Source organism: Sinocyclocheilus grahami, unplaced genomic scaffold, assembly GCF_001515645.1.
Source record: "Sinocyclocheilus grahami isolate Dianchi unplaced genomic scaffold, SAMN03320097.WGS_v1.1 scaffold790.1, whole genome shotgun sequence".
Lineage (NCBI taxonomy): Eukaryota > Metazoa > Chordata > Actinopteri > Cypriniformes > Cyprinidae > Sinocyclocheilus > Sinocyclocheilus grahami.
This window is the reverse complement of record NW_015505969.1, coordinates 222,531-238,809: the sequence shown is the minus strand read 5'-3', so window position 1 is coordinate 238,809 and position 16,279 is coordinate 222,531. Positions and strand designations below refer to the sequence as shown.

The window sequence follows — 16,279 nt, the reverse complement described above, 5'->3', positions numbered from 1 at the left end:
ACGCCTCTGCTTCATCACAGACCAACGAGGGGTTTCCCAAAGGACGTCATTCCGACGCCACCGACCAATCAGTAACGGGGTTCCCTCAAAGCATCCAGGAAGCCCGCGTCAGCGAAGGAATCACCTCAGCTTTCCAGCTGTTAACCAGCAAAACGCAAGTACACACAAGATCTTCGATCTGCTGAACTGGTGAATTTAGATTCTCTGCTTTGGGAATTCTTAAGGTGAATTTACATCACTCCTGAAAAGGCGGTAGAACTATGAAACTCAGAACTCCGTTAACAGAATTTCCTTCCTCTGAAACTGTATGTGTGTTTTAGCTTAAGTTTATGTAATCTAGAATAGCCAATAAATTTCATGTTTCATTTATATATAATCGATTGTCTGGTGTCATATAATTTCAAGGTCAAATCTATTGCCAAAAAGATCCTTTGCTTGCTACCTAGCTCGTAGCTTACTCATAATAATTACCTCTCTTAAGAGCTGACAAATTATCATAATTGTATTTCACCCGTGGCCAGGGAGAATACAAAATTTACATATTCAATTGGTAATATACACTGACATCAACTTCTCGCTGGCCGAGTAGCTGATAGAGTGTAAACGATCAAATTTAGAAGCAATTCGAATCAGGTTGAATTGGGCTCTGCAAATCCAAGTCCTATCAAAACCTGAATCAATAATAATAATTAATTCCCTTACAACTGAGTTAAAATTCCTTACAACAATATATACAGTGGGCATAGAAAATGATCACCCCCCTTTAAAATGTTTACATTTTGTTTCTTTGCAGCCTGAAATGAAGAGGGATACAGTTTTTGTTTTATCCAGCTGTATGTACTCAGTGCAACTTATAACATCCAAGTGAAAGATATAACACCAACATGTAAGAAAAAAAACCCAGAATCACTGAGTTGGAAAAAGGATGACCCACTTGTGTCAGTATTTTGTTGAACCACCTTTTGCTTTAATTACAGCCTTTTGTCTGTTGGGATCTGTCTCTGTCTCTACTAACTTTGCACATAAAAACTTTGCAATATTTGCCCACTCTTTTTTGCAGAACTGCTCAAATCCGTTACAGCCTTTAGTCTGTTGGGATATGTCTCTACTAACTTTACACATCTAGACTTTGCGATATTTGCCCACTCTTCTTTGCATAAATGCTCAAGTTCAGTTCAATTTGAGGGTGAGTGTTTGTGGACTGCAGTCTTCAGGTCATTCCACAGATTTTCAATGGGGTTCAAGTCTGAGCTCTGACTAGGCCATGCAAGGACATTCATCTTTTTCTCCATCAACCACTGTGTGCTCAGTTTTGCTGTGTACTCATGTGTGCTGTGTGGGTCATTGTTCACATGTTGGAAGGTAAACCTAATTCCCATTGACAACTTTCTGGCAGAGAGCAGCAGATTTTCCTCAAGAATTTGATGGTATTTTGCCCCATCCATTTTTTCCCCCTGACAAGTGTTTCAGTCCCTGCTGCAGAGAAATACCCCATAACAGGATATTACCACCTCCATGCTTTACTGTAGGAATGCTATTATTTGGATGGTGAGCTGTATTGGATTTCTGCCAGACATATCGTTTGGTGTTGAGGCCAAATAATTAAATTTTACTCTCATCTGCCTCAGAATCTTCAAGGTGCGTTTTGGCAAAGCTCAGTCGTGACTGCATGTGGCCTTTCTTGAGGAGTGGCTTTGCAACCCTTCCATACAAGCCACATTTGTGGAGAATGTGTAATATTGCTGTCACATGCACACAATGATCACTCTTTGTCATAAATTCCTGCAACTGCTTCAGAGTTGCTGTAGTAGGCCTCTTAGTAGCCTCTCTGACCAGTTTCCTCCGGCTCTTTCATCCAGTTTGGAGTGACCTCCTGATCCAGGGAGGGTATAGACTTAAGAATAGACTTCAGTGTGCTTCTAGGCATTGATAAAGCCTTTTAATTTATTTTTTTTGTATCCATCTCCTGACTTGTGTCTGTCCACAACTATATCTCGGAGATCTTTTAACAGTGCCTTCCTTGCCACCCATAGTTGATTGATTGCTTCAGTGTGTGTGTATATATATATACAGTGGTGTGAAAAAGTGTTGGCCCCCTTCCTGATTTCTTATTTTTTTGCATGTTTGTCACACTTTAATGTCCCCCTACATATGTGGGGTTTCTGTACAAAAAAAATGGTAAGATGATTTGTCAATTATTAGATTATGACTATATTGACTAAATTCTTCTCTTCATTGCTATAACAATTAGATTTCTTCCATTAAATCATGTTGTCTTGTTTACAAATATGGGTAGTTGACATATAACATGTCCATACATGTTACATTGCAGGACACTGCTAAAACTACTTAAAATTTCATGTCAACTGGCCAAATATCTAAATGTCCAAAAAAAAACAAGATGATTTTACCCTAGAAGACCAGGACTCTGAGTTGCTGATTTGGGTAGTCCTTTCATCTGGTCTCTGCATGCACTTGGTCAGTGTGTTTTAGCAGAAGTGCTGATCAGTGTGTGTTAGCAGAAGCTGATTCGACGTTGAATAGCTGAAGACAGCAGTCTCTGTCTGAATTGGCGCAGTCTTAGCCCTGAAAAATCAATCTCTTAATAAACCAAAAACGGTGGTAGATCTCAGTGAATTATGGGTAAGCCACATGGATGGCACAGTGCAGTTTACAGAGGTGCATTGCAGGCTAAGAGGTTAATGGATAGAGGGTGAAAAACTTGAGAAAGGAGTAATCCATTTCCCAGTCTTTTTTATTTCTAATGTTTGTTCATCTTGGCTTCATGATCCTGCACAGCCGTTTCTTTACCCGTAAGAACTGAAAATGTGATGTATGCCAATCGTGTGCCTATATCACCTATTGCTCTACGGCTTTAGATGAGAACAAATACTATATAAACTATAAGTATTACACTCACATGAATGATACCTCAGATCATGTGGATTGTTGGGGAAAAGTTGTTCTTTTTATTCTCAGTGGTTAGACTTTTTTTTTTGACAAATCAGTTGAAACTGGTGACAAAACAGGTTAAAAAAGTAGGTTTACACTGAAGAAGGGAACCAGACATTGATGTGAAATGGTGACCAATAACTAAAGAAAATTTGCTTTTCCTTCTTGTATAGGTTCATGATGGGGTTGAGATTGGAAGCTTGGTGCCTCGCGGGAGCCATGAAATAATCATGACATTGCATGGACGAGGCCCGAGAGGAGGAGGTTAGAGTTTAAGGACCCTTTACTAATCAAGTATGACTGGTGCTTAAATTTCTGATATTCTCTTACATGAAAATCTGTAGGATAACATTTAAATACACTATATGGCTGAAAATACATGGAGATTTCTAGTTTGCAAGTTTAGCTACTTCAGCTACACTCATTACTAGCAGAGAAATAACATCTAACCTGTTCAAAAAGTGAAGTCTATAAAGAAATTGTTTGAGTCTGATGTTGAAGAACTTCACCGGTCTGCACAAAGCCCACAGTTAAACCTCACTGATCTTTAGGATGAATTGAATGTTTACTGTGAGCCAGATCCCAACATCAGTGCCTGACCTCACTGATGCAGATCCCCACAGCTGTTCCCCAAATATTAAAAACTTTCTCAGAAGAGTGGAAGCTGTTATTCACTGAAAATCGGCCCTAGTTCCCCTTGATGGGTTCATTAAAGATGCAGTAATGTCTCATTTATGAATGAATCATTCTTTTGAGTCGGGTGTTTTCAATGAACCGTTGATACAGTTCATAAAGTCATTGATCAATTTATTTTTTAATTTATTTCTTTATTATTAAAAAGTATTTTTTTTTTAAAGTACAGGATTTCAGATTTTTCCAGGTTTGATTTAAGGATAAAAAAAATGTTTTTTTTAAGGGGTGAACTATCCCTTTAAAAAGCATAAATTGGAGTGATGTTCATGTATCCACATAATTTTCTCAGTATATATCTCTTTTGCAGGGAGGTTCGGACAGACTACGCCACCATTGGTTGATTTTTTGAAAGATATTTTGAGAAGATATCCAGAGGGTGGACAAATTCTAAAAGTAAGAATATATGATATGTAAAGCATGTATGTATATGGTTATTGTGTGTGTGTGTTTGTTTTTTATCATTTTGTTATGCAGGGTTATTCTTCCCACTGGTCACGCTGGTGCGATTTGTTCGCACCTTTTTTTAATGAATTGTTTAATTGCAATATTTACTATCTCGATATATCCATCTATCGATCTGCTTGCTGCGGTAGTCGGTGTTACCGGTATTACCCGTGTTCAGTCATACACCGAATACATTACTTGCCCAACACGGTGCTGCCCTTACTGTCGTTTTGCTTTTTTAAAGAAGTAAAAATTTTGTTCAGTTGGACAACGGATGCTACAATTGTGAACCTATAGCATCTGCTCTGCTCCAAACAGTGCGCACTGCAGAGCCGCAGCAGAAGTCAGATTTCACTTATCATCTGAAGAGAGTAAGAGAGGCGCTTCAGTGCGAGCGCTAAGGTGCTCACAGCAAAATTGACAAGGAAACGATGCCGGACGGAGGATTTGGTTTTCAAGTGAAATGTAAAAGTAAAGTAAAAGACCGCTTCTTAAACCAGATAAGGTGAACATGTTGGTTTTTGTTAATAAACGTTAAATATTCTAGTTTATCATTGTATAGATGTAAGCACAACAGACAATTATTTTTTCTTGTAAAACGTGATCCAAAACGCATCCAAATAGTGCCTTTTCTTTTTTCGACTTTCGACTTAATTCCTACATTTCTTGAATTCCTAATTTGCGTGTTTCATCATCAGTGCGCCATGTGCATGTACGTGATTGATAATGCAAGTACAGGTAGGCATACACTGATTCAGTGTGTGACGACACATAAATGTGACCACATCAAATTTTAACTCGCACATTCTCAAAAAATGGTCGTAGTCTAGAGCCCTGTCATGCGGTCTGCCTTCTTGGCCTTGTCTCCCTTGAAAACAAGATTTTAATCTCAAAGGAAATCTTGTATAAATAAAGTTTAAATAAATAGATTTAAAGAAACAAGCATGCTGTTTGTTGTTAAAATAGCAGCTGTATCAAGAATTTCATAAAAGATGTTGCAGTCGGCAGTAATGCTGAAATCATTTGGCTATGTTAAAAATAGAGGATGGATATAAAGCCATTAAATAGTGTGCCCACTCACTGTCCAGTAATTGAGCGAAAACATATTGAGCAATGTAAGAATTTGTCAATGACTTTATGTTGTGCTTGTCATGCAGGAGCTGATTCAGAATGCAGAGGATGCTGGGGCCACTGAGGTCAAGTTCATGTATGACGAGACGGAGTATGGAGTGGAATCACTGTGGTCAAATGATATGGCTCAGTATCAGGGTAATCCGAATATGCTGATCGATTGCAGCTGTCCCTTCACATGTTCAATATAATTTCTGGCAATATGCAGGAAACAGAATTAATAGTTATAACAGGTTAGTAATCTTGAAATACACTGTTAATTGAAATGTTTTTGTTTTTTTTAACAGGAACAGCATTGTATGTCTATAATGATGCCGTCTTCACCACAGAAGACTGGAATGGTATCCAGGAGATTGCACGGAGTAGAAAAAGAGAGGACCCTCTTAAAGTGGGAAGATTTGGTATTGGATTTAACTCTGTCTACCACATAACAGGTGAGAAAAGAGTATGTTATTTAATTGATGCATAACATACTTTCTCTTATCAACATAAAGAATTTAGGTTAGAATTTATATTAATATACAAGAGAAAATTTGTATATTACGTGACTAATCAAGTTTTTCACCATTTATAATCACTCTTACGCGACAATTTAAATGTTACTGTGGTGTGACACATGAATTTTTAAAAATGCAAATGTTCCATGTAGTCTGTAAATTAATATCAGTTCCTTAAAGCTGCATACATAATAATGTATTTGCAAAAAAAACATTTTAGATGGAGTATATCATGCCATATTGCAGGACAGTTCAAAACCCCAATATTTCATGACAACTTTTTTTTCCTATCAGCTTATTAGATAATTTTTTTTTCTAATTTGTGAATATACAGTTGAGCAGGGTGGAAAAAATAGAGGACCTGATGGAAAGTAGGATCACCCTTTATGTTATGTGTCCATAGTTGTGTGCAGTGTTGGGGGCATTACAAGTACGTAATCAGATAACTTTTTTCAAGTAACTAGTAAAGTAAAGAATTACTTTTTAATTTACAAGAGAATATCTGAGTTACTTTTTCAAATAAATAATTATAAAATATTATTATTTTTTTAATTTATTGATTGACAGCTCTCCTGTCCCCATGTTGAGAGAAATTCCTGTAGTTACTGTAGTTCTAAAATAAATATAAATATGCATTAATTCATCTCACTCACAAAAAAAACACAGATTCAGTATTCCTCAAAATGAATAAAAAAAAATGCAACTCAGAATATTTAAACCTGCAATAATTAAATGTTAAACAACACAAATATCCTTTATATATTTAATCCCATTCTATTAACCAATGTCTTTGCTTCTGACCTTCGATGATCCAGTTCAACCGTACTAATAAGGAAAAATTACTCTAGACAAACATTTGTGTCTTTTTTATTGCTGAAGTGTGTTGAAATTTCTTTTAAAAAGTAACGCAAAAGTAACATAACTCATTACTTTCCATAAAAAGTAACTAAGCAACATAATTAGTTACTTTTTTATGGAGTAACGCAATATTGTAATGCATTACTTTCAAAAGTAACTTTCCCCAACACTGGGTGTGTACTCATATATATTTATATACATGGGTATGCCAAATTCATACATTTACATGTATATGTGCATATCCTAATATAATTCATTATGGACCAAAAAAACCCCCCCAAAAAAACAATGTTTATTATTCTAAAAATGTTCTATCTTTTTGTAGATGTTCCTAGTATATTCAGTGGGGATCAAATTGCAATGCTGGACCCTCATCAGATGTTGTTTGGAGTCCACGAGTCTGGGCAGTGCTGGAATTTGAAGTCCGATATAAAGGAAATAACTGAGGTCAATGATCAATTTGCCCCTTATTTTGGCCTGCTCGGTAGCTCCGAGAAAACCATTAAGGATGGCAACTTTCCAGGAACACTCTTTCGTTTTCCACTCCGTATGAAACCCTCACAATTAAGTAACAACATTTACAATAAAGAAAAAGTTCTGGAGCTCTTTGAATCGTTCAGAGTTGACGCAGACACTGTGTTGCTCTTTCTAAAAAGCGTGCAGAAGGTCTCTCTGCATGTACGGGAATCTGATGGAACAGAGCGAATGCTTTTCCAGGTCACAGCAAGCTACAGCCAAGAAGATAAGATGGAGTGGCCCAACTCTCTGAATACCCTGGGACAGGCTATAGATAGCTACAGTAATGGCGTGCTGAACAGTTCAGTCACCTGTGCCACCTACCAACTCTCCATTGAAGTGCGGGATGAAACAGCCAAAGAGACTCAAAAGACCACCTGGTTGGTGTGTAATGGCGTAGGAGGGCGAGGAATGTGCGGTGAACTGGATTCTCTTGCCGATGATCTGAAGTTCATCCCAACCATTGGTATTGCCTTGCCCCTTACGCTTATTGATGAGGACAAAGGGGCAACTTCTAGTTTCTCAGGACGTGCTTTCTGTTTCCTCCCACTGCCCCTTGGAGAAGAAAGTATGACAGGATTGCCGGTCCACGTCAGTGGTTTCTTTGGTCTGACGGACAACCGCAGGAGCATCAAATGGCGGGAGGTGGACCAGTGGAGGGACCCGGCGGCTCTTTGGAACGAGCTTCTCATAGTCACAGTCATTCCAAGGGCTTACTTCTCACTCATCATGGAGACCATCAGGAGAATCCAAACTAAGAAGGACCAAGATTTTCCCCTTTCCCCGAGAGGTATTTATGGAGCCTGGCCTGATCCAAACAGAATCCGACCTCGCTGGAAACCCATTCTTGAGCCCCTTTTCAATGACTTGCTTCAACAGCCGGTCATCTACTCGCTCAACTGGAGTTGGGTTCAGGTGGATGAAACCATATTCTCAGACTTGGACTCCAGCATGGACATTGCAGAGACTGTCATCAAATACCTCCAGAGCTCAGGGATGATGCTGGCTCAGGTGCCAGCCTACATAGATGCAATACTGACAATGTTTTTCACCAAGCCAGGTAGCCTGAGGAGAGTGACCCCTTCTTTTGTGCGCCAGACTCTGAGGAAATGTCGCCATAGAGGGTCCTCTAATGAGAAGCTGCTCCTGCTAGAGTTTATCCTTAGCGATGCTTGCTACAATGACCTCATTGGACTGGAGCTTCTACCTTTACAGGATGAGACATTTACTGTGTTCTCCTCTTCTGTGAATGACAAAGATGCTGTCTACATCGCCTCAGAGGAGTATCCAAGGTGTGGGAATATATTTGTATTTGTGTTCTTGGTATTACTAATGTTCATTCGTAGTTTTAATTCACTGCTATAAACAGTGTTAAGCAAAATTTGGAATTTAAAAACTGTCTCCTTTTAGTTCTTGAGTTTGAATTGAATTTGAATGAGAGGATGAAGAATTTCTAGAATTGCAACCAATCAGCACTCCAATAATTAATTTTCACTAATTATGCCCATTTTTTTTTCCTTCGTAATTTTTCCTTCAGGATCTGTTCTGTTTGATTTTAATTTGTATATACTATACTATACTATACTATACTATATCACTACATTCAGATTTACATGACAACTTTACATTGTTTGCTACTGTAGCTCAATTCAAATTCTTGAAATGCATTCTAAATAATGCTTATCCCTGACCAAAACTTGAAAACAGGATACACTGTGTTATAAGCATATGATTATGAGTTTGATTTTTCTCTCTAGGTCCCTTTATCCAGGACTGGAGGGAAGATTTGTCTTGGAAAGCATTGCCCCTCATGTCATGACCAGCCTGAAAGAAGCAGCCAAAAGCAGAGGTAGACACTCACATGCTCTTATTCAGAATACAGCATCTGCTCTTAGTTTCATTCCTCTGTGGTGAAACTTAATCTTGTTCATGCATAGTTTACTGCAGGGAGTAACATTTTTTAGCGTCATGCTTGCTATTATGGCTGTCAGATTTTTGAGTTATGCTTTTTCCTGCATAAACCTCTGGTGTTGTTCGGTCATAGACCAAAAAAAAAAATGTTTAGAATTTTTAAAAATCGTTACTTCATTGGAATGGTACGAAACTCAATTACTTTTATGGTAGTCGCTATGTGACCACAAAAAAATAAAAAACAAATAAAATTGTTGACTTGATTCGAAAAAGCGAAATGGTCGTAAAACAAAAGTCACACTTGTGCTGTTCGCGGTCAAAAATGACCGCCATTGGAAATTAATGGGAAATACACAACAATACGAAAATAGAGAGATTTTTTTGTGTGTACAATCTACAAATCATTCACGATGCAGAAAAAAGTGCGCAGCAATGAAGGGGTGACACTCTAAAATATCAATAGTGCAAAATAGACACGCTCCACCCACCCCACACAGAAACACATATATGAACTAGTGTGACTGTAACACAAAGCATGTTTTTGTAAATGTGTGAAATAAAATCAATAATTCACATACACACACAACACACTATTATACACACACATATGAACTGGTGTGGCTATCAATATGGCAAAATTGAGCCAGAAAACTCAAATAAGAGGTTGAAATCAGATTTATTAACTTCTGATGAAGCATTCCTGTTATTTTTTGTTAATGAACAAGAGGGTGGCTAACCGCACACTGATCCACTCAAGACTGGAAAAGTCTACAAAAACATATTTTTTATTTTATGAATTGCATCGTACAAAAAGTGCAAAGTGCATGTGAATTAAAAGCAGATGGACACAAGCAAGCAAGCAGACATTTCAGCACATTGCTATCTTCAGTGCTCACTTACTAAACAACATTCACGCTTTTAAGTAGGTCAGCAATTAAAGACAATCAGCTGAATTCAGTTATCTCCGGTAACCCTCAATTATCACAAGCAGAATTCCAAGAAAGTTTGATAATTCACATATATATAGCAGAATATTTACAAGTATACAACTTCAAAGAATGACCAAACATTACGATTACAACAAACACAGCAGGAGAAAGAAAGAAGATAAAGTAGTTACGACAATAACAAGTTTTACAAAAAACAAGAAAGTTCTAGTTCTTCATTCATACCCTCAGGAAATAAAGATTTAAGTTCAAAGATCCAGAAAGCCTCCCTTTGCAACAACTTTCTCCACCTCTTCTATGAGGAAGAATCCTCTCGATGCCCAGGAACTTCATGTCAGACAAAGAGTGGTTGATCACTAAATACATTCAATAACTGGGGATCACTTTGGATAATGTGCCAATGACTCTTGATAATAGTTTTTAAGTCATTACTCAGTGGACTGTATGTGGATTTAAAATACATGAAAAATTATTGTTTCTTTTATTCATAGTCAAATTTCTTTCCTCCTGTTTTTGTAAGCTAGAGACCTTCTCAGGTGCAGTGTCAAGCCACTTACATTTACATTTACAGTTAAATTTTTGTTGAATTTTGATGTTATGTGTAACAAAATGTCTTTCTCTGTGTTCAGGTTTGACTGTAGTAAAATTAATGCAAAAACTGACATAAAAAAAAAAATCTTCTAAACCTTTACAAAAAGTTGTCAATACATATCCAAAACCACAACTTATTAAAAATAAGTATTTATGTCTAAAAACAACTAGAGAATTTATAAGCCTTTTTATATAGAGCTATATAGGAATCTAGTGGCTAAACCAGTGGTGTCAAACTCAAATCCTGGAGGGCCGGAGCCTTGCAGACTTTTGTTTCAACCCTGCTTCAACACGCATACCATGTCGTTTTCAAATACGCCTGAAGGACTTGATTAGTTGGATCAGGTGTGTTTAGGGTTGAATCAAAACTCTCCATCCTTATGCCCTAATCCCTTCAAAGGGTTTACCCTCCTGAGTGAGAGCTTCGAAGGGATGAAGGGTGTAGGGGTCAAAAAAACAAAATCTCGTTTTTCGAAAGAGTAAACGTACTTCTGTGTCATCTTAACAAGACGATCAAGGAGGCGCCTTCGTCGCACATTTTGTATGCTGGTTGAACCCCAAACGTATTTTACGTTAAATATAATGTATATTTGTATATGTAATGTAATATAATATGGATTTGTAATGTATATTGTGTCTATGTATTTGAAACATTTAAAGGTAGCTGTAAAGTATTTTTGTTGAAGGACAATGTCATTTTGACCATAATAATGTATCAAATCTAACTTGTATAAATATTACAGTAGTATAGAAAAATACTATACATATATTTATAGGTGAAGTCGAACTCCGAGCCTCCTGCTGTACCCATTCTGTGATGCCAAACAGCTTCCCCGTGCAAAGGATCATGGAAGCCCGAAGTGTCCATCAGTTGTACCCTTCGAAATCCTTCATTCCGAAGGGCTCTTTGAAGTGGCCAGTTTTGAGCACTTCAGTTTGGAACGACCCTTCAATATGGCGGCCATGATTGTTTTCACTCCGAAGTGCCCTTCAGAGGGCGATATATCCCGTTTGGAATGCACCTTTTGGCACCTCTAGGCTAAATCATGGAATTGCAGATGTTTTTTTCTTTTTGTACTCCCACCAGATGGCACTAATCTGCCTTCAAAAATTGGGTTTTAAAAGCATTGTCTCTATTTTAACACGAAATACTGCCATAATTGAAAATTAATATAAAAAATGTTATAAATAATATTTATAGAAAATATTATTTTCAATCGGGAAAAAAATATATAATTATTGCATAAATATTAATTTATAGAAATAAGAAAAAATATTATTGAACAAAAATATATGACATTAATTTTACTGGAAAAAAAAAGTTACATTTCACCACGAACAACACAAGTGTGACCCCCAAATGAACATTACCAGAGGGTTAACTTAGTATATGCTGAAAAAGATTAAGTGCTTTCTATTGAATATCAGGCCTTTTTATATAGAGCTATATAGGAATCTAGTGGCTAAACCAGTGGTGTCAAACTCAAATCCTGGAGGGCCGGAGCCTTGCAGACTTTTGTTTCAACCCTGCTTCAACACGCATACCATGTCGTTTTCAAATACGCCTGAAGGACTTGATTAGTTGGATCAGGTGTGTTTAGGGTTGAATCAAAACTCTCCATCCTTATGCCCTAATCCCTTCAAAGGGTTTACCCTCCTGAGTGAGAGCTTCGAAGGGATGAAGGGTGTAGGGGTCAAAAAAACAAAATCTCGTTTTTCGAAAGAGTAAACGTACTTCTGTGTCATCTTAACAAGACGATCAAGGAGGCGCCTTCGTCGCACATTTTGTATGCTGGTTGAACCCCAAACGTATTTTACGTTAAATATAATGTATATTTGTATATGTAATGTAATATAATATGGATTTGTAATGTATATTGTGTCTATGTATTTGAAACATTTAAAGGTAGCTGTAAAGTATTTTTGTTGAAGGACAATGTCATTTTGACCATAATAATGTATCAAATCTAACTTGTATAAATATTACAGTAGTATAGAAAAATACTATACATATATTTATAGGTGAAGTCGAACTCCGAGCCTCCTGCTGTACCCATTCTGTGATGCCAAACAGCTTCCCCGTGCAAAGGATCATGGAAGCCCGAAGTGTCCATCAGTTGTACCCTTCGAAATCCTTCATTCCGAAGGGCTCTTTGAAGTGGCCAGTTTTGAGCACTTCAGTTTGGAACGACCCTTCAATATGGCGGCCATGATTGTTTTCACTCCGAAGTGCCCTTCAGAGGGCGATATATCCCGTTTGGAATGCACCTTTTGGCACCTCTAGGCTAAATCATGGAATTGCAGATGTTTTTTTCTTTTTGTACTCCCACCAGATGGCACTAATCTGCCTTCAAAAATTGGGTTTTAAAAGCATTGTCTCTATTTTAACACGAAATACTGCCATAATTGAAAATTAATATAAAAAATGTTATAAATAATATTTATAGAAAATATTATTTTCAATCGGGAAAAAAATATATAATTATTGCATAAATATTAATTTATAGAAATAAGAAAAAATATTATTGAACAAAAATATATGACATTAATTTTACTGGAAAAAAAAAGTTACATTTCACCACGAACAACACAAGTGTGACCCCCAAATGAACATTACCAGAGGGTTAACTTAGTATATGCTGAAAAAGATTAAGTGCTTTCTATTGAATATCAGGCATTCATTTTAGCTTGACTCATAGAACACAGTTTCCTTTTCCCTATTTCCAAAAGTCTAAATATAATATTTGAAAGGCATTAACACCTTGTATATGTAGTAATTACTATTACACGAACGTTGTTGTGTATAATATTTGAAGGTAGGGGTGTGTGAAATCACGATTTGGGTCATGAACAATTAAAATGTCACCACAATCCACCATTGAAGAGAGATCATAGACAAAATCAGTCACTGCTCTTGACTGAATAACTTCAGTAGCTTTGATAAGAATCAGTGTTTATTTATTTCATACAGTGAAGGCTGTATAGTGTTTAGTTTTTACATTCATTTAATTTCTAACATGATTTATTTATTTATTTTTACCTTTTAAAGGCAATTTTTTTTTAAAATAGGGAAATTAGTTTGGCTGTACTGTTCAGTGACTTGCAAAATGTGACTTTTCCAACATGAAAAAGAATCGTAATAAGATCGTGATCCTGCCATGAAAATAATTATGATCTATTTTTACCATAATTGCGCACGTCTATTTGAAGGTGCTACTCCATGTTGCATTTTTGATGTAGGACTGTTAATTCATTTGGTATCACTTTATAATAACTTTCATAATAAATATAATGCTTAATGGATCACTAGTTAATATATATTCAAAGAGTTAGAAACGTGAGATAATGTGTTTGTTAATGTTTGCTAATAAACTTATTAAACATTAGATAATGTGCAAACAAATAATTATTTCATGTAAGTTAAAATGCTTACAAATGTCATTAAACTTTCAATTCCATATGATCAAGCACTTATTGAAAGTCTACAAATGATTTTAAAAGATGTTATAAAATGATTAAAAACTTGTGTTAATGCACTTTTGCTGCTATTAAGGTGTGATATGGGTAAGGTTAGGGGCAGGTTTGGTGGTATGGGTAGGTTTAAGAGTTGATTAAGGGGTCAACAGTGTACAGGGGTCAATTGAATTATTATAAAGGAACAGTTCAATCTGTTTATATTATATTGTTTTGATAAATAAACAAGTATTTTCTTTTAAAAAATGACTTGTTTTCCCCTGTTTATTTATGATTTAAGGTAGTGGTCGCCAACCCGTTGATCGCGATCGATTGGTAGATCTTTATCACTGTCCCAGTAGATCCCGAAAAAAAAAAAAGAGTAAAATAAGTACAAAAATGCATTACATTTATGGGGTTATATTAATGTATCACTGAAGGGAACTGTCTTGAGAAAAGTCTCGATGGCAATGGCATTTTCTTCTCCTCCGTATAAAGCGCAACTCTGCTTTGTTTACAGCGGTAAACAAGGAAACACTATATTGCGGTCGGTTCATAAGCAGTGTTGCCAAGTCCGTGTTTTTTTAAAGAGCTACTTTAACACTGTTGGTTAACAGGGTTGTTGTTCATGTCCGCGGGTGAAGCGACCCCAATAATGTGATATTTAGTCCCTGGAATGTGAATTTTACTGGAAGATCCCCCCTCGAAATGTGATTGGACTAGTTTTATTGCGAAAACCTGGCAACCCTGTTCATCTGTCAGAGAGTACGTCTCATTCAGACCTGCTGTTTTTGTTTCGTGCAGATGTTTTATGTAGCAAATAAATAAATAACGCCTAAAGTCAAACCATTCTGTTTTTGTTTTAAATCCTGAAATTAATCTAAATCAAATCAAAAACAACTGCCCGTGCAGATCGTGATTAAAATGCAGTGGTTGCCTCTAATTTCAAATGGCTAGATATTTTTGTTTAAAGCCAGTTTGTTTGTTATAAAGCAAATAGCCAATAAATAAATTTGCTTAAAAATCAGTATAAGAATCCAATTTGCTAGTGTAAAAAAGAAAATCTGAATTCTGATTCAGCTATGATCGGCGCATCACTAATTAAAATACTAAGTAAAAGGCCTCAAATTTGAAGTACAATCTGGGATGTCTTTTTCTATCAATTATTCAATAGGTAGATCTTGTCGTTCATAAAGGCCGAGGTCAGGGATCTTGGGCCTAAAAAGGTTGGTGACCACTGATTTAAGGAATATCCTGTTTAATTATATACTGAAGAATAGTATAATAATGTGAGTGTTGAAGCAATAAAAAAAATATTTTTCACCAAAATTACAATCTGTGATGATTAACCTGCCACCCTTTACACAAACCTTGTTACAGCTAAAAGTCCAATGCCCATAAAGATACTAAATGATTAGTAATCGTTTATAAACATTTACAAATGATGAATAGTTTCCACTTTAGATTAGCTACTGCAAAAACATGAACAAATGATTAATAAATGATTAGTAAAGATGTGTGAATAGGGTAAATTCAGGTCTTTCGGAAAAAAATTTGTCATTGAGATGCCTGTTTATAATGGTATTAATGATTAGTAAACGTTTATAAACATTTGCAAATGATAAATAGTTTCCACTTTAGATTGGGTACTGCAAAAACATAAACAAATCATTAATAAATGATTTGTTAAGATGTGAAATAGAGGTCTACACAACAAACAAAGACCAACGAATGAAGATCATATTTTTAAGAGCAAAGTTTACTGACATTTGTAAGCATTTAAATTTACATTAAATAATCATATGTTAATCATTAGGTAATGTTTAGTAAGTTCATTAGTAAACATTAACAAGCACATTATCTCATGTTTCTAGCTATATGATTATATATTAACTAATGATCTGTTAAGCATTATATAATGTTTGTTAATGATTTATAAATTAAAGTTATTATAAAGTGTTACCTATGATAGTTACAGTAGACTAGTAGTATCGGCAAAATGCATTGCAATATATGCATCTATGGAATAGCTCATTATTTGCTTCATAATTTTTATTAAAGGGGTCATATGATGCTATTTCAAGTTTTCCTTTCTCTTTGGAGTGTTACAAGCTGATTGTGCATAGATAAGATCCCTGAAGTTGCAAAGACTAAAGTCTCAAAACCAAAGAGATATTCTTTATCAAAGTTAAGACTCTGCCACGCCCCCCTAAAACGGCTCATTCTAACACGCCCCCACATATCTACCTCACTATGTGGAAATATTTGCATAATGCGCCCAAATGT

At 36.1% G+C, this 16,279-nt stretch overlaps 1 protein-coding gene across 3 annotated transcripts in view; it reads left to right on the top strand.

Moving 5' to 3' along the window:
• LOC107561750 (sacsin-like) overlaps positions 1-16,279 on the top strand; it is a 47,943-nt gene that overhangs the window by 17,401 nt on the left and 14,263 nt on the right. For 2 of the 3 annotated variants that reach the window (XM_016246224.1, XM_016246223.1), the window contains exons 4-9: positions 3,126-3,216; positions 3,953-4,038; positions 5,247-5,358; positions 5,508-5,654; positions 6,901-8,383; positions 8,849-8,940. In XM_016246224.1, coding sequence (XP_016101710.1) covers positions 3,126-3,216; positions 3,953-4,038; positions 5,247-5,358; positions 5,508-5,654; positions 6,901-8,383; positions 8,849-8,940 — 2,011 coding nt within the window. Of the gene's footprint in view, positions 1-3,125; positions 3,247-3,952; positions 4,039-5,246; positions 5,359-5,507; positions 5,655-6,900; positions 8,384-8,848; positions 8,941-16,279 lie in introns of those variants that run through there. The other variant, XM_016246225.1, reaches the window with a different exon arrangement.